This window comes from Alternaria viburni, assembly GCF_023758015.1.
Source record: "Alternaria viburni strain BMP 2772 chromosome Unknown scaffold_37, whole genome shotgun sequence".
NCBI lineage: Eukaryota > Fungi > Ascomycota > Dothideomycetes > Pleosporales > Pleosporaceae > Alternaria > Alternaria viburni.
Window position 1 is genome coordinate 127,742 of NW_026055806.1, and position 22,982 is coordinate 150,723.

Here is a 22,982-nt window from a genome sequence, read left to right on the forward strand (position 1 = left end):
AATATCACAGCGCACGTCGGTAACACGGGTAGCTGGCCTTTCAGATGTTTGTGTCGAGGTGGTCGAATTGGGTGCCATGCCACCAGCCACTGCCTACAAATGGCTACAGAAGTTATCCGAGCAGATTTACCTGGGCAGAAACGTCACGAGTACCAAGCTGAGAGGATATGAGCTTATTACCGGCACGAAGAGGTCTGTTTAGCGAGCTTTGATACATACTGATCGCCGTTGGCCGGCAATTTGGCTGGCTGGCTGAGTAGGTACACAACGATATGCATTCCACACACTCCCGAACCTGAGGACTCGCTCATCCGCTAGACTATGTGCCCTTTCTCATCAGCTAGGAGCTTCACAGCAGCCATATAGCGCGATAAAGAGATACACGGGCCTCTTGTTCGGACATTTGATTCATCATGTCTGAAGGATCTCAAGACTCCCACATTATTCGCATCTTTCTTACTGCTTGCCATCAGCGGGCTGTGTAGAATATCATCGATCCAGTTCGGACCACATTCTAATACCATCGCCATCTGCATGCCAAACCAGAAACTGGTGCGAGAGAAGATAAGTTTGGACATCTTGGAAGGCGCTCGCTCGTGAGTAGAAGTACTGTCTTCTTATTGACAACATCAAGGGCTTTGTGCAGCTTATCGCCGCCCTCTTCACAACATACTTCGTCATTCTGACTGCATCTTCCAGTAGCGATGAGCTGAGCAGGAACATCGAGCTCGGAACGATGGAGATTTCCCCAAGTACCATGACAGGGAACTCTGCAGGTGTTATCATGTCCAGTATTTCTTTTGGAAACTCTATCTTCTTGGCCTGGAACTATATCTGTCGAACCTGGCATCTGCTACCTGAGTGTTACTTCACTCAACTCGCCCAATCTGGTTAATCGTTCGCGCCAACACGAGCCACACTACACGCTCGTCTTCAAAATTGCTGGACCACCGGAAAGAACTCATACTCCGGCGTCGCATCTCCATTGGTGTCAGATTTGCCAGACGGTCAGTACCCAAACAAGACAGCACTGCACTTCCCCGACTTGGTTTCCAAACCACGACATTCCATCCGTCCGTCGCGCCGACCGATATCCTCGTACGTTCATTCCATCTACTTCACACTTCCGACTCACCCACTCACAGTATCGCAGGCGAATCGATCGCATCAACAGACGAAAGGAGCCGTCCCCTCGGTTTTCTCCATCCTCATTCGCCATCGTCACCATATTCTTCGCCATGTCAGCCAACAGCACCCCGAAGCGCGCCGCCAAAACCGCGAAACCCCTCCTACCCGCCCCTTCTTCGCCCCTGAGCCTCGCTGCGTCTCCCTCCTCCAGTCCAACCAAGATGACCTGGGACGCCGCCAACGACCGCAAGCTCTTCCTCCTCATCTTCGGCCGTACCGTCACCCCCGCCGAATACCCGCAGCTATCCAAGGTCTTCCCCGGCTCCAGCGTCGGTAGTATCAGGAACCGTATCACCGCTCTTCGGGCTGAGGCGCGCAAGGTGCAGGAGGGCTTGGGATATGAAGTAGGCGCAGGCGCGGCGCCCAAGAAGGTCGCTGCTGCTACCCCCAAGAAGCGAGGTGCAGTGGTGGTCAAGAGGGAGGCGGATGATATGGATATGGATGAGGAAGACGAAGATGAGGATATCGTCCGTGACCCGAGCAAGAGGATCAAGGCCGCTGTGCGCAAGCCACAGGCTAAGAAGGACGGTAACTCTAGGAAGAAGGGTCGTGGAGGCGCCGGTTCTAGCATTCTTCACCATGGATCGTCTGACAGCCAGGATGAGCTTGCCTTGATGGGTGAGGACAAGGTCAGGCGCAGGCCTGTGTCCGCTGGCGTCCCATACAGGGTGGTCGGAGAGTCGATCATCAGAGATCCCAGGACTGGCGATGTCATCGTTGATGATGAGTATGATGAGAACGAAGTCTAGCGATGTACTGACGCAGATCGAACATGCGCTCCTGGGTACTGATGAGAAGGAGGAGGTGGAATACATGGCGGGTAATGAAACAGATGCTTCCACGCAAGTCACCTTATCGTAGCTTACTATAGCATTGCTTTCCAAATACATCACCTGTTTCATGTGGTACCATCTCTTGAACTATCCGTCTGACACCTGTCAATCTTCTCTCCAGCTCTATCACACGTCTTCACCCAAATGAGGTTTTGCCGAATACAACTGCGTCGGGGGGTGTTCAAGACGATAGAAACCTTGTACGTATGCTCATGGGCTCATGCATCAGAATGAGAGGTCATGGTATTATCGTGGTCATTTCATTCATTATCTATCGTTCATCAGAGGGCTGCGCCCGGGGTATCAAGTCTAGTCTATGGAAGAATATGCGAAGGCCGCTTTCATGGCGAGCCAGTCGCGGGGTGTCTATTCTTTTAGCTTCTTGATCACAACACTTGGAGAGGCTGCGCGCTGGTGGGCATGGGCAAAGGCCCAGTCCACGTTCTCCTCTCCGGTTGTTGAACGCTTCCTCTTGGTACTGCCGTGTGTATCCTGCGTGCTAACCGACGTTGCTTCATAATCACCAGTACTATCGTCATCTTGTTCCGGACTGGATGAGTCATCGGAGTCAACGATCTCGACATCCTCTTCAGGGAGGAGCTTGGCGGCTTGTTGCACTTTCAGCGCATTCTCCGCCTCCACCGTAACGTCATGCAGCTCTTGATGAGTGATGTCCAGGTCCAGGTTGCTGAGATCAACTCCATCCGACCGCACAAAATCGGCTAATGTTAACGGAATTCGAGAGTTCGCGTTCACGACACCACTGGCGTCCTTGAACGCTACGGGATCCGGGCTACCATTGGCTACTGACAGCTTCTTGCCATCCATTCTCCGGCGGAATATATGATAGGTACACCATCGAGTGATACTGTCATCGACTTGCCGCTTTGCGAGATCGCGATATTCGATGTCGATACCCACCATGGTTCGGACTTTACCCTTGGACCTGAGGATGTAGCTCTTGGATATTCCGCGGAATTCCAGTACGCCCCTCTGGCTGTCGGCAATTTCGGCCATGAATGGAGGTGGCCACAAGCCTACAACCCCCATAGCAACGTCAGGTTCGCGTTCTGAGCCAGTGTCGAAGTCAGTTACTGGTTGACCATGGTCCTCGAATTGTTCCAAGACGAAACCTGGCGGAAGCTCTGTTGCACGGGCTCCGTGAAATGCTTCCAGCTTTTTCTCTAGTAGCTTCCTGAATCCGACTTTGATCTTCTCGTGGAGCACACCGGCGGGCATCTTGACTTCGAATGTGCTTTCGTCGGCGTCGTAGTGATAGTGCAGTTTATCGCCTGCCCACGCTCTGGTTTCACTGCTGATGATATCGCCTTTCAAGAAGATCTCATCTTTCAGTTCACACCAATCTTCGAGCGCGACAGTGAATTTTCGATTGCCCGCTGTGCGGTCTGCCTTTCCCTTGCTGAGACGATGGAGAAGGTTGTAGATCTTGCGCAACTCTTTCCTGCGTACGAATTCAGGAGGAGGAGATTCGGGCGAAGGATACACCTGAGGGGACTCGACAGAGTCCGCCCAAGGCCAGGAAGACGGAAGAGATGTTGTAGAAGAGGGACAGAGAGACGAGCGCTCGCTGTCGCTGGAGGTGCGCATAGTAGAGTCCATGGTGGGGTATCGCGCGGAGGAAGTGCGAATTTGCGGTATATAGTCGGTGGTGCGATGCGTACTAGCCGTAATAGTGCATATGTAGTGAAAGGCAGCAATGTTCATGGGTGGCGTTTTGTACTTGAGCGGCTAGCGCGAGCGTGCTTGGCGTCAACAACCCCGCCCTGTATTCACTGAGCGTCGCACCCACCTTATGCGAAAGAAAAAATAAAAAGGTACGGTGCGGTATACATTGGGACGAGACTAAAAGTTTCACCAGCTCTTGAGACAATGTAGCCTTCCCGCCTCTACAGATCGTGTTGACTGGCAATAAATAGATTGGCGAACACGAAGTGACCAAGAACTTATATCCTCGTTTCGTCGCTCTCGATTAGGGCCCAGTTCCTTCGTTTATCTCCGCATCTGCCATTCGACCCACTCGAATTCATGTAGTCCCTAGAGCTACCGCAACTATGCCGTGTGCCAAAGTGACTAGGTACAATCTCAGTAATCCAGCCCGAAGCAAGACCAGGGCGCATTCTAAGGTAGTCAAAGGCGCACTCCCTTCTTTTCGAACTCATGCAGTATGATGCATGGATACGTGGCACACTCATCCCAGAGATGCCAAAGAAGTAATGTGTACTTTGAGAGCATAACATGGTCTAGTACTTCAGTCCAAGTGGCGTGATAACAGTACCTCCTTCTGTAAGACAACAGAACAAGTCTTGTCAAACGACAGCTTCAAGGTACATACAATACCTAGAGCTAGATCTGATAGAAGAGTATCGCATGCGCATCGAATAGCAAAGAATACCGGAATGAAATTCAGCGCTAGAGATATCTGTCTCTTGAATCAAAAGCCATATCACATCTAACACGGGAGGCTATGCGATCAACGACAATGTAGAAATCGTGTAGAGAGCTCAGCCATCGCCACGAAGCTGCCAAGATGTACGAGACTGCGTCTTTATGATTTCGGTCATGATATTAATAAAGGCTGTTCTGACCCGTCAAAGTACCGTACATCGCTTCTGTGCATGCATGCAGTCAATGCGGAAGCGCACATCGATAACCCCAGCGGTCCTCTCCACTGCGTAGCCCCTGTCTTTACGACATGGAAAACCAAAGCATAACTGCTCACCAAGTTCTGCGCTTTTTGGTATATACTCCAGCGTACGCCTGTAATTATGAAGTCTCAATTTCCGTATTCGACATAAACACCACATAGCATAACGCATCGCAGGGATGTTGCGATAAGTGACGCGCATTCAGAATGTTGTTATAGGCAAAGTCTATTCCCTGATTGTGACCTCACAGCCAAGTATCGCGCCTTGCGATCGCGACGACCCATCGCAATATTGCTGAATGCCAATTTCATCGTTCCGTTGCGCTTGACAGGGATTTCCAGTATGAAGGCGATCACAGCATCTGGCGAAGGAGACAATTGGTAATCGATATCGGTATCAATCGTAGCGAGCACCCAGAAGCTGCCCAGTGTGTACATGTGGAATTCACGAGCTTCATTGTTAAGCCAGGGGTATAAACATGACGAAATCGAAACAACAGGCTTGACGTCTAACACGAACTCATCATCTACTCTCCCTCCAGTGGTTCCTTGAGAAGATCTTCCAGTACTTCAATGGAGAGTTTAGCACTTGGTTTGCCCAGCCACAGCTCCGCTATTCGCATCATATCATCCGCTGTCAAGAGGACTTGATTTGCCTTTCGAGAACAATCCTTCGCCTCCTCTACCTCCCTCGTTGCGGCGCCCATCTTCTCAGCCCACGCTCCATATTGTGTGACACGATGCTCTATCTGCCTGATTTCCGCTTCGCACGCATCTTTCATGGCTTCTAGTTTGGTCACGTCCTGGGTCGCCGAGGCTACCCCTAAGCGGGCGAAGTTGGTGATCGCCGTGATGTCTCCTGCGAGATGGTCATTGTAGTCCTGGGTAGCCTTGAGCTTAGCGGAGAATTCCGTTTTGATTTGTTCCAGGCTATCTTCGCTTGGCAAGGTACTCAGCTGCAGTGCTTTCTGCGCTTCCAAAGCATGACTACGAGCGGTCTCTTGCGCCTGGGCAAGATGAAATGTAGCTTGAGAGTTGTCTTCCTTGGCTGACTGGATTTCTTTCTTCTTCTTGACAATGATGTGCATGACCGCGCGGAAGTCCGGATCCTGCGCGAGCATTTTGAGTGACATGAGGTCTATACTATGGACCGGGGTGGATGGCTGGATGATATCGTCGCCCCCGAATGACGGGTCGTCCTCGGTGACACGAGAAGTGTCTAGGTCAGTGATGCTGTTACGATGGAAGGGACTCTCCTGATTGTTGAGTGTGTCCTGAAGGTCTTCTTCTTGGAGTGTGCTATCCTGGAATGACAGTGAGTCTCGATGGTCTTCAAAGAGGCTCGTGTCGTCGTCTGGTAATTCTGATGGGCCCCGTCTAGGTCGCTCGACTGATTGCGAACGCGAATGATCCCGAGGATTAGCTGGTGTCCTTGGTATCACTGCACGCCGTTTGCGATTCTTCTTTCTGTCAGGCGAGTTAGATAGGCGATTTTGACGCTTCTCAAGGCGGCGCGCCCGCTCAGAAGAGACGTCTGCGGCCAGGGTGTCGTTCGATCGCTTGTCCCTCCACGCGATGAGGTCCTTGAAAAATCGCCACGACTTGCAGTCCAGACGCTGAGCCTGTGAAGGTGAGAGCACGCTGTCAGTGCATGTGACAGGTCCAACTGTGGCTCAGATACGTACAGTCTGACCGAAGTAGGTCGGATTAGTAGGATCGTATCTCCGCTGGACACTGATGAGATCTTGACGCCTGACCTTGTCGAACGCCTGGAGCTCAGCGACAACGTCTGAGAGCGGTTGCGCAGCTTTCGAGTACTTGTTCAGGTAAACGGCAAGGTTGAACGACGGTACTTGCTGGATCCGGATTTGGTGTCGCTGGAGGACGGTCCACCAGTCTGCGCCCCAGTGTTCGGTGACACCCTTGATATTGTGCCAGACGTCTTGGAAGCTCTTGCAGCCACCTGTCTCTCCGAGTGAAGTTTGAACGCGCTTCTCGAAAGCCTCAAGGTCCTCGCAGTAGTAGTCCTGGAATCCCAGCACGAGCGCGGCAACGCAGACAGCCTCTTTGGTCCATACAAGGTCGTCGAGGGTCCGCAGATCAGCCAGCGGCGTGGGCGCGGCGGTTCGGTCGTGCGGGCTCAGCGCACTCTGGGCAAGGCGAAGCTCAAACACACGGCGGGCGTTGCTGGGTGTGTTCGGCATGATAACGCATGTTGTTCGTGTTGTGAGATGAGGTCGCGTCGCGGCCGATGGCGACCAATGAGAAATACACGCTAACTAAAAACGGACTAACGCCACGATCAAGAAGAACAACGGAAAGAGCAAGTGATAGTGGCTGCTAAGGAGCCTGTAGCCGGGCAGATATTACAGCAAGAGTCTCTAGCGCTGAGGTGAGGAATGTTGAATGCATAGTCAAACCAGTCTGGGGTGCGGGGCGATAAACATCAGTCGCACCGTCCATTTCCTCGCCTCACCCTATAATCAAGATACTTCCGACAACTACAGCACATGTACCACTCCCCACCACTCGGTCGGTGATCCCGAATTTACTGCGACGCTCTTCGCAGGTCGTATGGCCACGGCCGCCTATGCCAGCTCTCACACAGGCGCGCCCCAGGCCGCCCTCAACCGCCTCGCAAGCTGAATGTCCTTCTGCTGAATCGTGACGCGCTTGGCGTGAATGGCGCAAAGGTTGGCATCGTGGAACAGGCCTACTAGGAAGGCTTCGCTCGCTTCTTGCAATGCCACGATAGCTTGACTCTGCCAGCGCAATGGGCCATCGATACGCGAGACGCTTAGGGCAACCTCGCGGACTACCCGCTGGAAGGGCAACTTCAGCAGCAGAAGGTCGGTAGATTTCTGGTATCGTTTGATCTCGCGCAGGGCGACGGTGCCGGGCTTGTAGCGTCTCTTTGGTCTGGGAGCGGGTGGAATACCGTGATGATTCCGTGGTTCCACGCGGGCTCCTCGGGCTCCTCGGGCAGGCCTCCTGCTTCCAGTCATTTTAGAGATAAGCGTTTGGCGTATTTGATAGCAAGGTATGGGTGACAAGAGAAGAGAACGGCCTGGGTGTCTGTATCCGTTATGCCGTGCAAGCAAAAGATCAAGTGCATGGGATCATTCTGCGCGTAAGGTAGACATGGTTCGTGGTCCAAGTACTGTCGCGTTCTTTGTGTCTGCATGCGTCCATGGCGTAGCCAAGGCTGGATGTATACCAGGGATGTGCGGATGCGGAGGCCACTGGTCTTCGTGAAACAGGGTATTGTGACAATGGCCGCGGTATCATATGCATCTGCCATGTTGAGCCGACCCATGATATAGGTTGTCGAGACACAGCCTTAGAAGCGCGCAACGCGAATGAAGGTCGTGGAGGCTGGTAGAAGAGACCCTGTCGTAAAATTAGAGCTCGAGATTGAGCGTGTCGCATCGGTGCAGTATTTGAGGAGATGTTCTGGCAGCACAGCGCTCCAACGGAGAGACGCTTGTCTTCATATTGCGGTCGTGCGCGACAGCACAAAGCGAAAACGGGATGGATGTCAAGACGTGGGCCGGCGAAGTGACGCGCTGAGGTGGGAGCTGCTCCGCGCTAGATCAAATGCGGCGGCTGCTCGGCTGAGCCGAGGCCCTTCCATCACCTCGCGTGCGCGTTGATTCTCCTGCGCCTTGGAACTATCTCATCACGGCTTTGGCCAGATGAAGCATCTACGAACTAACGCTCAGGAGTGACATAGACACGTCAAGTTCCGCGTGTCCGGTAAATCTGGGGCGGGCTGAAGGGTACGCCTGGAGGCATTCTCTCATGCCACGCGCGTTGCGGAAGAATGGACAGGTAGCGCTGGAGGTTCTCACCAAGGCTTCCAGCGTCTTGGAAAATCTCACCGATAACCCTGGAGGTATTTGATGATGCTGCGATAGTCACGGAAAAGTTAGTATGAAGGCCTGAGGGTATTTACTGCCTTGTCGAATGTGGGATAGGTGCTGTAAACATTGTGGTATTCTTCAAGTGCTCCTTTCATTCAAACTAAAACATCAAGATCATATAGGGTATCATCAAGTCCAACGCCTTCCTCACCAGGTTTATCCTTGCACCACCTCCCAAGTCCGAGATCTATTTCCCTAACCATTCACTCACCCAGATACCTCTTAGTCTTCACCAGAGGCCTTCCCGACCTTCCCACTGGTGCGGGCACAGGTTGGGAAACTACAGGCGGCGTCGAGGACGGGGTCGGCTGACGCTTCTGCTTCTTTGACGGTTGAAGAGGTTTACCGGGACTGAGAGACGCCCTGTCCACATCTTGCTGCCGCTCATCACCTTGTTGCAGGATATCGCGGAGTTCCTCGGCAGTAATCTCGATGGCAGGGAACTTGAAGTCCTTCGGAAACTTCTTGATCTCCTCTATAGGAAGGAAGTCGGCCAAAGTAAGGCGAAGGGTTCGCGTGATTTGCTTGCCTTTTGCTAAGTCGAAGAAAGTGAATGTCTTCTTGTCGTACGAGTCTTTGGTGACGCGGTAGATGGATATAGCCGCCTTCGGTGTACGGGGATTGTCGGCTCTCGTGGCTGGGTTTTGGTATTGCAGATCAACGGTGATGACCGTCTTTGTCTTGCGGCTGCTGTCTTTCATCCAAGATTCCGCCAACTCTGTGAGCTCCTCGCCAACTTGAGAATTGCCGACTTCGATGACGATGGGCATGTTGGAACGATGGCGAAAGTAGAAAGAATTGTCGGGCTGTCGATTGCTCGTCAGTAGGATGTCGACATTGGGGTCACCGGACTTTTCTGTAGCATGAACGATCGCAGGCGATGCAAGATTTGCGTATGGACCCTTGATGTTCGCCACGAGAGCTTTGATCTCAGCGGACACGTTCCTCATCCGTTTCAGGGCGACGATCTGGTCGCGAAAGGCTAGGCCTATCTCTGCGGCGACAACGTCGTGAAGGTTGCTAGGCGACATCCTGCGCAGAATGATCTCTCCGGTGAGGGCGTTCCAATCGTATGTCAAATGGTTCACTAGCCACCGGCGCAGCTGGTCGTCGAAGGACTTGATGAGATCAACGAACTCAGAGGGAGTCACAACGGCTCGGTACCGTTCCAGGTCGCGGAGAGTAGGATCTTCGAAACGACCGGTATATTGACCGCGAATGAGATCCTCGACAACGGTGATCTTAGACACAGGCTTGCGGCAGTCGCTTTCGTCAGTCGACCTGGATCGCTTGCGCGACTTAGGCAGCGGGGAAAGAGAAGAGGTAGAAGGGTCAGTCGCCATGAGTGCGAGTTTGGCGGGGTCGGAGACAGGCATGGAGAGAAGATATGCTCGACAAACGCTGCGAGCGGTGGGAGAGCGGCGGCGAGGCTGTCACAAGATTCTGTCCGGGTGAGACCCGCGGGACGGATGTGTTGGGCTCGCGAGCTTGCGATCGCTAAGTATGGGCTGTATGTAGACGTGAAGTGTCTGTTTGCGCTTAGAAATTGGTATAGCGTGCGGCCGATATTCGATGCGATTGCGACGTTGGTAGTCGGTGCCGCAGTCTGGGGTTGGTGTGGGTAGTAAATACACCAGTGGCGGCAAAGGCCCGTTACCGAATGCGGCTAGTGCGCCGGCTCCGTTCGCGGTGGGCAGGATCATGGATACCAGCCCAACCCGCAACCTCACCGTTCTACCTGGGCAGAGATTGAGTTGAGTAGATAAGAGAAATGACAGGTCTGTCGTGAGATAGTTCTGCATTGCGCACGCGACGGAATGCGCGAGAATGCGCGATGATGACTCTCAAGATCCTTCCCAAGACGTAACCCTGCCATCTCGGAAAGTCCTGCGCGGCTGCTCAAACGCAAGTAACTAATTCCAGAAACCTAGTCACGAGCAGACCCAACTTTGTGATCATCTTCATCCTCACGCCTGCCGAGCAAACATCTTCGCTCATCCCTATTCAAATAATCACCGACTCAACCCACGCTCCAATGCATCGCGTCGTGCGTACTTTGTCTCGCTCGGGAGTGAACTCAACGCTTCATTGCTGTTGAAGGTGATACCGCATCCACCTTCAGGCACTGACGTGATCGCGGTAGTGATTCTGGGGGTATATTCAAATCCCTTACACGTTCCACCGCAAGCCCAGACCATCATGTCTACTTCAGAGCCTCCGAGTCTCGTGACAGCAGGATGAAGCAGCCAACGATGTAGCAGAAGCTGTGGACTGCGTGCAACGAAGCGAACCGTCGGTATGAGTTCAGTAAAGATTTCCGCCCGGGTGTCATGGTCTGCATCGAAGATTACCCAACCTCCTCATGTATGCTGTCCGTCGATCCTGCTCATGCTTGCTATTGTGTCTTGTAGTACCGTCATCACTGTGATGCTCACCCACCTACGACGCGCTTGGCTCTCCGCCCCGATGCATCCAGTTCCCAAAACTGCCTCTCCGTAGCTCGACTTTCTCTGGCTCGTGAGCGGCGGAGCATCGTGGAAGATGGCTGTATGGAGGATGACGATTGTCTGCGGCGGGATTTGCGAGCAGCTGCGGCGTGCTTGATAGGCGATGCGGAGGCCGAGTGCCCGCGCTGGGGTGACGTCTCAGGCGGAGTTGGAAAGGATGGCGGACTGCGATAGGAGCGTTTGGGCGGTGGTGAGGGCGATGGAGTAGGTGTAAGTTGTGGGGATAGTCGGCCCCAGGCGAGTTCGGGTGTTTTGGCATACGACGCCCGTTTGGGTGGTGCGTCGGTGGTGCCGGCCGCCTGCAGCTGGTCTTGCAGCTTCTTCAGTGCCGCCAGCAGGGGCTTCGTGATGTACTGTTCCTCGTAGATTCTAAGCACCGCATCGGGTATGGCCGGCGAGCGCGGCGGCGATGCCAGGTCGTGCTGTAGCGACGTCATGCACAAGCGGTCGGTGGCAGGGTGTTGAAGGGGCGTGTCGAAGTCGTCCCAACACTCCAGGGCTGGCGGCTATTTCACTGGCCGGTCTAACCGTATCGGGTAACCCCCGCCCGCATTACCCAACTCCATACATTCCGAGGCCGCCCCTGACCTGTCCTCTCCTCTTATCACACCAATGTCTTCACCAGGGGATACTCTGCCAGATGTAACTTCATGGGAGAACGTGCATCATGGAGTGTCAAATGGTGACTTCGCGCGATTGGTGCCGCATTCTCCAGCGGCACGCAGACTCTTTGGCCAAGTCGTCCGCCTGCTCGAGTCCGATAGCAGCAAGCTGCATCATGTGCGCCAGTACATTCACTACGAAGTCACGCTGTCCAGCGAAAGTACTGCTGAAAGCAGTTTCGCTGCTTCTACCCCTTCACCCCAGCATGAACCCCTCCAAGAATTTTGCGGTTACTACCGCCTCAACATGTCCATTCCTCCTGCGAGTCAAGGCTTAGGCTGGGTTGTGGGGAGCTCAAGACTGAACAAGCCAGATCACTTTGTAGACTTTCTTCTTGCTCCATTCACCACTGAAAATTCTCTTCATTCACGTCATTGCAGATTGCGACGTCAGCTTGAAACTGGCGTCATGGTTGCCGTGTCTGATGGCAGAAAGGTATTGCCCTGTGTCTCTTCAGGGGCGCGTTTTGCTCATGATGGTTGCAGATTACTGTGGACAGCAGAACCTTTCAACGCGACGACAAAAAGCCGCAGCACGAACGAGATTTCCAAGCTACCCTTCAACATGGCACCAGCATCCGGCTGGGTGATCTTACTTACGTACTCGTGTACACCGACTTGAGCCAGGAGCAGAAACAACGAGAACTCGAAGAAGCCCTAGCACAGGTCAACGCTATGCCTCCGAATTCCGTGATGCTGCTTTCGCCAACACCATCCAAGCCAACTATTGACTACCACGGCTACAGCATCTATGATGCTAATCACCATGGCGCCACGAGTTCTGTATCTTTGGGCTTTGACAAGTCTAACGGCAAGCCAGTCGCGGTCAAGATGGTCAAATGCACCGCCTCGCAGTTCGGTGACTTAAGAAGAGAGATTGGCATCTTGAGCCGTATCAGTCATGTATGTTATGCGCTGGATCCGATGAAACGAAACTAAACTTTTGTCTAGGAAAACGTATGTAAGCTCCTTGAGGTCGTAAACTGGGACGCGTCAGCCAATCCACATGAATGGCGACAGAATGAGTGTCTGACTGTGGGTCTCATTATGTCACCGCCGGCAACTTCCTCCGCGCTGCAATTACTCCCAACCTGGACACGTCTTCCTGAGTCTACTACTTTCCTTCGCGAGTCCATACGCCAGATTGGATCCGGTCTTGCACATATCCACAGCCTCAATATACTTCATCGGGACATCAAACCAGAAAATATAGGCTATCGCTCCGAAAGCCCAGTGCACGTCATCATCCTGGACTTTGGTTGCAGCGATCTGGGCCCGCACAGCACTCGCCACAATCGAGGGACGATGACATATCTCGCTCCTGAGGTCATGCGAATAAAGGAAGAAGAGTCTTCGGAGCCCTTCTCGTTCCCATCAGACGTGTGGAGTCTTGGTGTCACTCTGGTCGATTTTCTCACAGGAAAACAAGTTCATCGAAAACTAGGCCAGGCGCCAGTCTACAAATCCTTCAGAGATATCATGGACACAACCGCAGCCAGAGTAGACGACCGAGGATTCTGGGATATTGCGGTCGAACTTTTAGCATGGGAGGCAGAGCTCCGACCGACGGCGGAGCAACTAGCTCAACGCTTTTCCCACGAGAAACAAAATGAATCGGAAGTCTCACGTCAACCATCCCAGAGCGAAGAACCGTTGGCCAAGCGTGGGAAGGTATAGAAGTAGAGAGTTGACCCTCTTTCGTTCCCATTTGGAAGTACCTCCAGTCTAATGAGCTGTTTCTGATTTGGGCGTATCCCGGTCTTACATACAGCTTGGAGACAGATGCGATAGATTCAGCTTTATCGATATGCCGGACCGACACCCGGGACTGGTACATGACAGAAGTCCTGCTCGATACCGCCCTGTCACCTTCCCAGCTCGATATCTCATGTTGTGCCGCCAGCTCCGTCATAAAACATGTCTGATGCATCATTAAGCGACGACCGGGGACTCATATAATCCTTGCGGCAGTGACGAACGATAATCGCCGGAAGTGCCAGATAGGAATCAGATCTAGGGAACCACAGTACGCCGAAACGGGGAGCGGCTTGATATCTAACCCTCATGGGCCACACTAATCGCCTGCACCGCTTGCTGTAGCATGAAAGACCCTCTCACCCGTTAATCCACAGCCAATGCCAGTGTCAGATCCGTTCTCATCTTCGCAGACCGTCATGCACGTGTTCGGGTCGACCAAGCAGAACTCCTCCAGCAAATACAGGGTAGCGTTGACAACAATCTTCGTCTTCTTGCTAATGCTGGTGGATGCTCCATCCGAGGCGCGCAAGTCCCTAATATGACCTTCGAGAGTGTCCGAACCGACGCTACCAGGGGCATTTCTCTCGATCACTGCAGTGAAGCACTGGAGAAGATGGATGGCGGCTGCGCGGACTACATTTATCTTTTCTGCATCCGGGAGGTCCTTCGCACCAAACACAGCGTTGATGTGACTCTTCGTGCGCATACGTTCGCGGGGATGCTTCTTCGCGCATGCAGGGCCATCGAGCGTCCAGAAGCGCTGTAGAAGATGAGCCATGGCTTCACGGACCGCAGCGATCTTATCCCCAATTGAAAGCTTCTTCGCCTCGACCATGGTGTTGATGTAGACGACCGTTGCGTCTTCGGGTGGGATCTTACGATCGGAGGGCCAGTCGTAGAAGAGCTCTACAGTGGAAGGGTGGGAATGGGTGTCAGAAGATTCGTTGGGCGACTTGCGCTTTCCGGGAGTGGCTGGAAGTATCTCCATTCTCAAGGATGATGATATCGGATGCTCGAAGTCAGCTATGGAGGAAATCGAAATGAGAGAGATGGAAGAGATGATGGCAACAGTATACGGGAAGTATATTGCAGGAGTCACGAACACGACTGCAAATGGAAGGTCATGCCACCTTTATCAAATCTGTGGGAAACCCATCTCGTACGATCGCCTGCACGTCCCTTTCCAATCAACGACAGCGTCAAATCCACCTTACCCATGCCACATCGTCTCTTCACCCGTGTGCCGGATGACAGTTATTGGTCGGATTGTCGTATCGCACATGCAAGTCGCCGTAGCACTTCTGGGTCCGCGAATGGGGATCTCCATCACTCGCCACAGCGGGAGATACGAGATCATATTGCTTGGCGTAGCAAAGCGTCTTGAGGTGCTCACTGCTCGCACACGCCTGTGTCGCTGCGGGTAGCATAGTCTCAGGTACCGCCCCAACGTGTCGCTCCTACCTATGTACCACACACGACGATCATTGTTACACAATCGGCATGGTGGTCACGAACTTCACGCCGCATCATCATGTCCATTTCTTCAGGCGTTGCGCTCATCATGTTGTTTCTAGTGTTATTGCGACGAGCAGGCTTCCTTATTCCACGGGCTATCACCCCATCATGATTGTGGTCGAAGCTTTGCGCAAGTGCGGCTCATGTCTCAATCTCATCTCCACGTACCGGCCACGGATGTTCTTGTCGTGCGCGTTTCTCCGCAGCGCGGAACTTGATACCCATTACATTCACTCACCATCCATACGTTCAAGGCACCTTTGTCAGGCTCATTATGAAACTTGGTAACTGGATGGACGATTTGTGCGTGCAGATAGCATAGAGGTAGTGCGCCACTACCTAGGTGCTGAGCACCACCTGCAATTCCTTTCAATAACAGCTCCAGTTTACTCGTATCCCATGTATTTGCGACCACCCACATGATTTCTCTTGAAAAATGCTCATATTTGCCAATGCGCGTTTCCTTGTTCGGATTTGCGATTAGCTCTACCCAGCCATGCTGCCAAGTTAGTCTGTGACAAGCATCGTGATCCGGACTGACGAAGGGTATCTGCGGCGATTGTAACGACAGTGTTCTCGCCCACCCAGCGGAGCTCTTCAAGCGGCGACATCTCTCATCTGAGGAACTTGGCTGTATAGGGGTGCCAAAATATGGAGATTGTGAGATGCTGGTTGGCCAAAGGTTGGTCCCACACAGCCAAATATCACGTACCAATTCTTCTTCCTTATCGATACGTTCTGGTCGAATCAAGTCAGCCTAGCACCAACCGGAACTCACCCATGGATCCACCTAAGAAAGATGATTTATTCAGACGTCGCACCACTATGGTAGGACTGGATCACAACGACCGTATGCTTCTGCGGCGCGCACACAACAAAAAAGATTCGCAGCTTATGACCAGATCAAAGACATCCCATTTTCTATCGATACTGGAACTGTCACTGGACACGAACCGCAACGTCGACCATCCTCGTCAACCCACACAAACAAGCCAGCTCTTCGATCAACACATCGCATTTTATACTTGGGGTGCAATAGCCATACCTGCGCATCGAAATGATGGCGTTCCAGGTCTCACCTCTCCAGCAGGGCCGTCGGCAACCACTCCGTCTTATAAACCCAGTCATGGTCGCACAGGAAGCCATTGATCGTTTGAAAAGGTCAATCCAGAAGATGTGCGGTCCGTCAACGTGTGCCCTCGATCTTCCCGCAGAGATTATCTTAATGATCGTAGCGCATCTCGATGAATGCTCTCTAGCGTCTCTTTCGTTGACCTGCAAGAGTCTCCATGGTCTCTGGGATACATGCGGGATGCCCCTGATACTATCAGACAAGGAGAAGCTCATGCTGTCGCTTGAAAGAGACATTTCATACATCTATTACTGTCACCACTGTACGAAGCTGCATCGCTGGCATGGGCGCTGGAGTAGATCGATACCTCCGTTCTACTTGGAGCGTCTACCATGCAAGCAAAATTCGGACAACCACTTCTACATCCCGATTACCTGCCAGATTCCTTACCATCATGCGCGCTTGGTCATGAACCGACATCTCTACGGACGTAATCACGGTTTGCCTCTTCACGTGCTTAACGAACGAGCCCGGTCATCCCATCACACAGATGGAGTCATAGACTCGAGGTCCCAGCACGCACGCATCTTCAACCAACAGCTCCTGATACTATCGACCATATCCATGACTCATCGCCGAGGTGACTCGTTAGCACTCCGAGACCACATCGACCGCTCTGGACACCTAGTGTGCAAACATCTTACTCTTCAGCGAGGATATCCTGATTCATATCCCTCACCACTCCCCGAGCTGGCTAAAGGAACCGGCCCAGACGCGTTTATGGCCTGCAGCCTTGTAAATGGATCATGTCACTCTTGTCTAACAGACTACACCATTGACATAGTCTGGCAAGGTGCAAAGAAAGGGTACAAAATCGAGGTGCTTGTTTATCGCGGGTTGGGTGATTGTCGCACACCGTTCAGCTGGCACTGGCGTACCGCTTCGCGGCTCTTTAGAGATGAACAGCCACGGCTGGCATATCTGCCTGAGTATAAACTCGGGGGAGTTCGAGAACAATGGAATAAAGCTGGCGATATCGCGTAGATCACTGATCGCGCATGACAAAGTATCCATGATGGAGATTTTCCTCGTTTATAAGGAGTGCATCGCAATCATCAGACTCCCCGTATCTGCGGTGCGTCTGGTTGGTGAGCAACCTCGCGCACGTTTTCACATGTGCTGTAGAAAGAACGAGAAACTTGCTGAGCGCTTCCGCGTCACGATTCCATTGAGAGTGCAGGAACGCATGGCACAATTCTTCTCATTTCGTTTCGAGCGTACTACACGATACGAAAAAGCCAAATTCATCTTCAGTATGAAGCGAGGCTAAAAGCCAGGATCGTACTTCCACCCCATTTAAGGGAAAAACCGAACACCTAAGAGCCTACATCAAGATAAAAGCTTGCAAAGGTGGTAGCCTCCCGGCGACGTAGGCTCCTGGGTGTTTAGGTTTTCCCCTTGTATCAGGTGCTTCTGCAGAACAGGCTCTAAGATCGCCTGCTTTCACCAGATGGCACATGATGTTGCTATCAAATGTTATTGTATTGCTCTTCCTATATGCTTGTGCCTCGCCAGACATGTTTGTCAAGCTTTATAACTGCCGCAAAGCCGGTTGCATGCCTGGGCTACATGCTCTGAGTATATGCGATGCCGTTTGGTGTGTTCGATGGATTGGAGTCGTCAAGGTCGTGTCAGTGGTCGTAATCGTCGTGTATGTGTCGGCGAGGGCGTCTCGCTCATAGCTGAAGGTTCGCGAGTGGTTGGTTGCAGTTCGAACTCTTCGAGAGGCTGTCGGCAGTGCGCACACACGTCCGGTTTGTCTGCGCGCTCAAGCCAACTCTGTAAGCAGTTGTGGCAGCTGAGCTTCCCTGGTCTAGTCAGTCAAGGTGTTGGTGAGTAGACGAATGGGATACATACCGCAGCAACGTAGCCTCTGGTAGTGAATACCATCCGCTTCAAAAGTCTCGACGCTATCGAAACATATGAAGCATTGACGGTCCAATTCCGTGTTTGCAGCGTTTCGCGCCGACTCCACCATTACCTCCGCCATTAGCCGATGTAATGACTCAGGCCGTCGTATAGGTGGTGAGCTAGGTGGTCTGCTGGATGGGTAGGGCTGATAACGGTAGACAGCGGAGCGCGGCGTAGGTGTGAAGATGGGTGCCGTCGTCTGCCTAGCACTGAGTGTGTAGGGTTGTTCGGTTGAAGGAAGAGGTCGATCGCAGGAGGGTTGGCGAGTACGACGCAAGGACTCGTAAGGTTGATGTAGAAGGCGCATCGCGCGCTCTTCACGCCGGGGAGTTATTGGTTGATACTCGCGCGCAAGTGTGAATTCGTCGTCATCAGAGGCTTCGAGTGTTGCGGCCGAAGGAGCAGCCCCGCCGGCGGAGGGAGCGGTGGCAGTATGGGGGACGCGACCATCTGGGGCTTCCCGAGCAGCTTCATCCGCCCGAACGCCTTCAACAATATGACCAGCCTCGGCGGTGCGCTCAGCTTTAGCTTGATGAGTAGCTTCAGCTAGACGCTCGGCTTCAGCCTGACGGGCAGCCCCGGCGGAACGCTCAGCTTGAGCTCGACGGGTAGCTCCAGCCTGACGGGCAGTACGAGCAGCGGGAGCATCTCGGGCCCTACGGAGTCTCTTCAGTCTCTCCCAGTCCTTCTTCAACGCCTTATTTGCTCCATCGGCCGGGATCCAGCTGGGCTCGTGGCGCAGACCAGTCTTCGGATCGGTGCCAGCCCATTTGACCTCGTACCACAGTACGCCATCTTCCCGACGCTCCTCTTGAAGGACGCACTCGGCAAGGTGCTCTTCGTCTTCCGATTCTGGCGACGGTTCGGCGTAGTCGGGGCGTGCGGATGTGCGTGTGGAGCGGCGTGGCTGGCCCGAAGCTGGTGTATGTTAGCAAACACGATCGCGTGCCAACGATGGATGCAAGAAGTGCGGAAGGGGTCGTAGATGACGGGAATGGTAGCGGGCTACGTGCAAGGGCGGTCATACCAGGCGGGGTCGCCATGATGCGATGGGGCTGGCGCCGGCGCTACTTTGCTGGTGTGGAACGATGCTGGTGTTGGTTGGTTCGGAGCTTTGCTAGTCAAGACGCGTGCCGTCATCGCCAGGGGTTAAGCGAGCTCAGGTCCGCCATACACGTGACTACGCGTTCAGCCAATGAACAAAGGCACATCAGCGGGGTATGCGATCTTCGATCCATCCCTCGCGAACGTCCAACTAGTCCGTGGCGCAATGAAGTGGATGCCAAAGGTATTCGTGGCGCCAGTGTCGTGAATGGAAGTGTTGACAGATGAAGCTTGTTAACAGCGGAGCGTTCGCGAACGTATGTCGAGTGCCCGTAAGTCTGTGAAGTGGCAAGCGACGTGAATTTGACGCCGAGAGCTGGTTCGAAGCGAGACAAGCTGGGCTCTGAGGTCGTGCCCGGCTTGATCGATGCCTTCATGTCAACCAGCTATCTGGCGCCTGTTGGAAGGCGCGACGGTGACTTGCGTCGGCGATTCACTCCGCTCACTGTCAAGATCCAGGAGTAAGTGTCCACACATATGTTGGTGGTGCGTGTCGTACAATCTTGCCCGCACCTTATACAAGGGGAAAACTAAACACCTAGAAGCCTACGTTGCTGTTAGGCTGCTAACTTTGCAAGCTTTTGTCTTAATATAGGCTCTTAGGTGTTCAGTTTTTCCCTTAAATAGGGTGCCCGGGTTAATGTCGTTCATCTCGAGTGGCGTGGTAGCGTACAGGTAACGCACACTAGCTCGCTTGGCGTATGCCAGCGGCTCCAGATGTCCCAGGGTTGGCGCGCAGCGCGTCCTCCTCCACCCCACGTCTCCATTCTCAGCCACCACCCTCCTCAAATCACTGTCGTCCATGATTGCATGCTACGATATACCCACAGGCACACTCGTTCCTTCGTCCATCCACACCAAAAGATTCGGTCAGGCTTGCGAGAACGACGAGGCGCCTTGCGGAAAGCTGCAGATATCGTCCATCATGGGATTAGCGCCATGTATCGCTCATATCTCTCGCGATCGCGCAAACAAATTGCATTTTGCGACCTTGAGCTCAAAATGCTCGACGTGACTGCTAGACAAGCGCCTCCTCAACCATCGCCAGCCAGTCATTGATCTTTCCACCCGCCCAACTCACTTCTTCGTCTTCGCTCAGCATGGCACCCCCGACCACACCGTCCTCCCAAAGGTTCAGGCGCACGATCGACGAGCTAGTCGAACACAATCTGATCGTTGACTGTGCCGACAAGGCGTTCCCACGAGAGCTGAGTGAGCGTGTGGAGCAAATGCTGAACGCGCCGGTCATGCCTGAACAAGCTCATGCTGCACAGGAGATCGTCTATCAACATCGGGAGGCCCGCTCTATGGACAAGAAGAGTGCTGTTAACATGATGGAACCGCTGCTGCTCTTTCAGGGAGAGCGAACCGGCTATGCACGTGGCATACCCAACATCGATATCAGCCACGACTATACCATGACGACAGACTTTGTTCCAATCCCACCAAGTTCCGATTCAGATGCCCTGAGATATAAACCGGATCTCGCCATTGGATATTTAAATCCCCGCGACAGCGAGACCGGTGTAGACTCAGGGTTGACGGAAGAGGATAACGAGCTCCTGGAGAAGTGAGTTGACGATCACTCGCCAGATTCCCATGCTGACGTTAGATTGCTAGTTTCACGCTGAACCCCGAACTATCCTTCCCGTTCCTCACTGCCGAGTGGGAAGCAGCAGACGGACATTCCATCCTTAACGCCATGAAGAAGTCTGCTCTCCACGGCGCGACGATCGTAAATTACCATCGGCAATACTTCGAGTCCGCGTACGGCGATATTATACCTGCGACTTCGGCCTACACCATGCACATGTCCGTTACATGCGATATGATGCTGCTCCAGCTCTGGCTACATTGGAGCGAAGGGGGTGACAATGGAAAATACTTTATGAAAGAACTGTACTCGTGCAGTTTGTCTATGGAGAAGCAGATCGCGAAGGCCCAAGCGATCCTGAAGAGCCACCTGGACTGGGCGCTTGCGGATCGGCTTCAAGCTATCAAGGACGCACTTCCCCTTTGGCAAAAGGCTCGCGCTATAGAGAAGGCGAGTCACGAATTGAAAGAGGCTAGACGCATGTCAGCACTCGCTATTCGCGGATCGGTTTCTGTCCGTTCTCACACCACCCAAGCCACGGCGAATCCAAAGACGCCTCGTAGGAGTGTGGCAACACCCAAGTCGACCTCGAAGTCAAAGGCAACCAACAGCAACCACACATCATTACCACGAACCCGAAAGAGGCAGAGAGATTCCGCTGAGAGTTATGTTCCGCAAGATCAGATTGACGAGCTCTCACAGTCCTAGAGAAGGTTCAAGATCACGGGCGCCACAGATCGCCTGGAAACGCGGGTGCCAGTGGTAGCGCGACCGCCATCGGACGCAAGAAGACAGCGACCACCAAACCAGTGGTGGAGGTGATGGAGACGAAGGGGGTCGCGCAAGTTGTAGCAGACTTTGCCCTGCTACTCATCGTGAGAAGCACGAATGCCCCTCGATTGTGAGCTTCTCTTTAGCTCATGCCTTAGAGTACGGGATTTGAGGTCCCGGCAATGTGTTGTATGGCATCGTTTTTGGTTTAGTCTTCATATTATGTAAATATGGATACCAGCACACATTGCACCGAGCTTCTCCCCGTTTCTTCTCAAGATGCCCTGGCCGCAGTCCGCACAAATGAAGGTGTCGTATGCGCCCTTCGTTGACTAGCATGCAATGACCCAAGTACATCCAAAGCCATTTCGCGTATCCTTCCTTGTGTTCTCGCTTTCATAGATGTGTTGGGCTGAACATGTGGTGAGCGAGGATGCAGCTGCCAAAAATCTGTGAGGCTCGGGAGACCGGAGACAGCATGCCACCTATCCGCCCACTCGTCTCTCCCATCGAACCTTCGCGTCTACAACGGTTTACACGGGCAAAAACCGGGAGAGATCTAGCAAGATCCAATGCGACAGATATCTGCACGACTCCCCTCAACCTTCGCCCTCACTGGTGGACTTATTGGGATGACTGCCCTGGACTGAGCGGGGCCGCAGTCGCGGTGCGGGCCGTATGTTGATCTTCAAGCTCAACGGCGCGGATCTAGCTCGGGGTGGTTCGCGCTTGGCCGTCATGCGGGGCAACGCAGCTGCTGACACTCGCTCGAAAGCTGTGATGGACCCTCTCTTCGCGGCATCGACCGGAGGGATGACCCTACACGCACCGAGCAGTGACATAACCTCTCGACTGACCACATGGACTCTCAACATTGCGACACGTCTGACGTCGTCAGCTCCCCTGGCGGAATTCGCGAACACGACAACAACAACCCATAGAATCTCGATCGATAGACAGCCTTTTGACTACTTGTTGTACTGCAGACGCACGGGTGCTGCTCGTGCGGCAATCTGTCTTCATTACCGACAAAGCGAAAATTGGCACGTCGCTCGGTTCTCGACCAGTACTGCGACACGGCTGAAGCGGACGCTGAAGTCGTCACTGTTGTCACATGCTAGGGGCCAACATGCGAGACGAGCCACTGATGACTCCCGGAATACATAACCACCACATACGCAGAATTTACTCCTCATCAAATGAGAGATCGCAATCCTCAGACTCTAGGGGCCGACATAACTGAACAGTGTGGCTTCAGAACCTCCGCATATCGAACCCGATTTTCCACACCCAGACGACTACACAGCGACAAAGAAGGTCATGAGACGTGCTGAAGTGTGTTTCAGAGCAGACAAGTGGTTTAGACGCAGACATTGCTTCTGGGTTGGGTCAACGTCGTCTCCATGGTTGTGGATCGCA

At 53.3% G+C, this 22,982-nt stretch overlaps 9 protein-coding genes across 9 annotated transcripts; 3 read left to right on the top strand and 6 right to left on the bottom strand.

Moving 5' to 3' along the window:
- Positions 1-1,238: 1,238 nt before the first annotated feature.
- On the top strand, positions 1,239-1,937 carry J4E79_011116 (uncharacterized protein; the record flags this gene model as incomplete). The annotated part of the gene is made up of 1 exon (XM_049359947.1): positions 1,239-1,937. The coding sequence occupies one exon, from the start codon at positions 1,239-1,241 to the stop codon at positions 1,935-1,937; it is 699 nt and encodes a 232-aa protein (XP_049205588.1).
- A 450-nt stretch (positions 1,938-2,387) lies between these two features.
- J4E79_011117 (uncharacterized protein) lies at positions 2,388-3,641 on the bottom strand (the record flags this gene model as incomplete). Its single annotated transcript, XM_049359948.1, has 1 exon — positions 2,388-3,641. The coding sequence occupies one exon, from the start codon at positions 3,639-3,641 to the stop codon at positions 2,388-2,390; it is 1,254 nt and encodes a 417-aa protein (XP_049205589.1).
- Positions 3,642-5,213: 1,572 nt separating this feature from the next.
- Positions 5,214-6,890, bottom strand: J4E79_011118 (uncharacterized protein; the record flags this gene model as incomplete). Its single annotated transcript, XM_049359949.1, has 2 exons — positions 5,214-6,308; positions 6,372-6,890. The coding sequence occupies 2 exons, from the start codon at positions 6,888-6,890 to the stop codon at positions 5,214-5,216; spliced, it is 1,614 nt and encodes a 537-aa protein (XP_049205590.1).
- A 396-nt stretch (positions 6,891-7,286) lies between these two features.
- On the bottom strand, positions 7,287-7,987 carry HH3V_2 (histone H3-like centromeric protein hH3v; the record flags this gene model as incomplete). The annotated part of the gene is made up of 2 exons (XM_049359950.1): positions 7,287-7,605; positions 7,848-7,987. 2 exons carry the CDS (start codon positions 7,985-7,987, stop codon positions 7,287-7,289), a joined length of 459 nt encoding a protein of 152 aa, XP_049205591.1.
- An 825-nt stretch (positions 7,988-8,812) lies between these two features.
- J4E79_011120 (uncharacterized protein) lies at positions 8,813-9,985 on the bottom strand (the record flags this gene model as incomplete). Its single annotated transcript, XM_049359951.1, has 1 exon — positions 8,813-9,985. The coding sequence occupies one exon, from the start codon at positions 9,983-9,985 to the stop codon at positions 8,813-8,815; it is 1,173 nt and encodes a 390-aa protein (XP_049205592.1).
- Positions 9,986-12,187: 2,202 nt separating this feature from the next.
- On the top strand, positions 12,188-13,455 carry J4E79_011121 (uncharacterized protein; the record flags this gene model as incomplete). Its single annotated transcript, XM_049359952.1, has 3 exons — positions 12,188-12,214; positions 12,265-12,681; positions 12,730-13,455. 3 exons carry the CDS (start codon positions 12,188-12,190, stop codon positions 13,453-13,455), a joined length of 1,170 nt encoding a protein of 389 aa, XP_049205593.1.
- Positions 13,456-13,852: 397 nt separating this feature from the next.
- J4E79_011122 (uncharacterized protein) lies at positions 13,853-14,524 on the bottom strand (the record flags this gene model as incomplete). The annotated part of the gene is made up of 1 exon (XM_049359953.1): positions 13,853-14,524. The coding sequence occupies one exon, from the start codon at positions 14,522-14,524 to the stop codon at positions 13,853-13,855; it is 672 nt and encodes a 223-aa protein (XP_049205594.1).
- A 3,472-nt stretch (positions 14,525-17,996) lies between these two features.
- J4E79_011123 (uncharacterized protein) lies at positions 17,997-19,137 on the bottom strand (the record flags this gene model as incomplete). Its single annotated transcript, XM_049359954.1, has 2 exons — positions 17,997-19,012; positions 19,122-19,137. 2 exons carry the CDS (start codon positions 19,135-19,137, stop codon positions 17,997-17,999), a joined length of 1,032 nt encoding a protein of 343 aa, XP_049205595.1.
- A 1,161-nt stretch (positions 19,138-20,298) lies between these two features.
- On the top strand, positions 20,299-21,500 carry J4E79_011124 (uncharacterized protein; the record flags this gene model as incomplete). Its single annotated transcript, XM_049359955.1, has 2 exons — positions 20,299-20,768; positions 20,819-21,500. 2 exons carry the CDS (start codon positions 20,299-20,301, stop codon positions 21,498-21,500), a joined length of 1,152 nt encoding a protein of 383 aa, XP_049205596.1.
- Between the last annotated feature and the right edge of the window lie 1,482 nt (positions 21,501-22,982).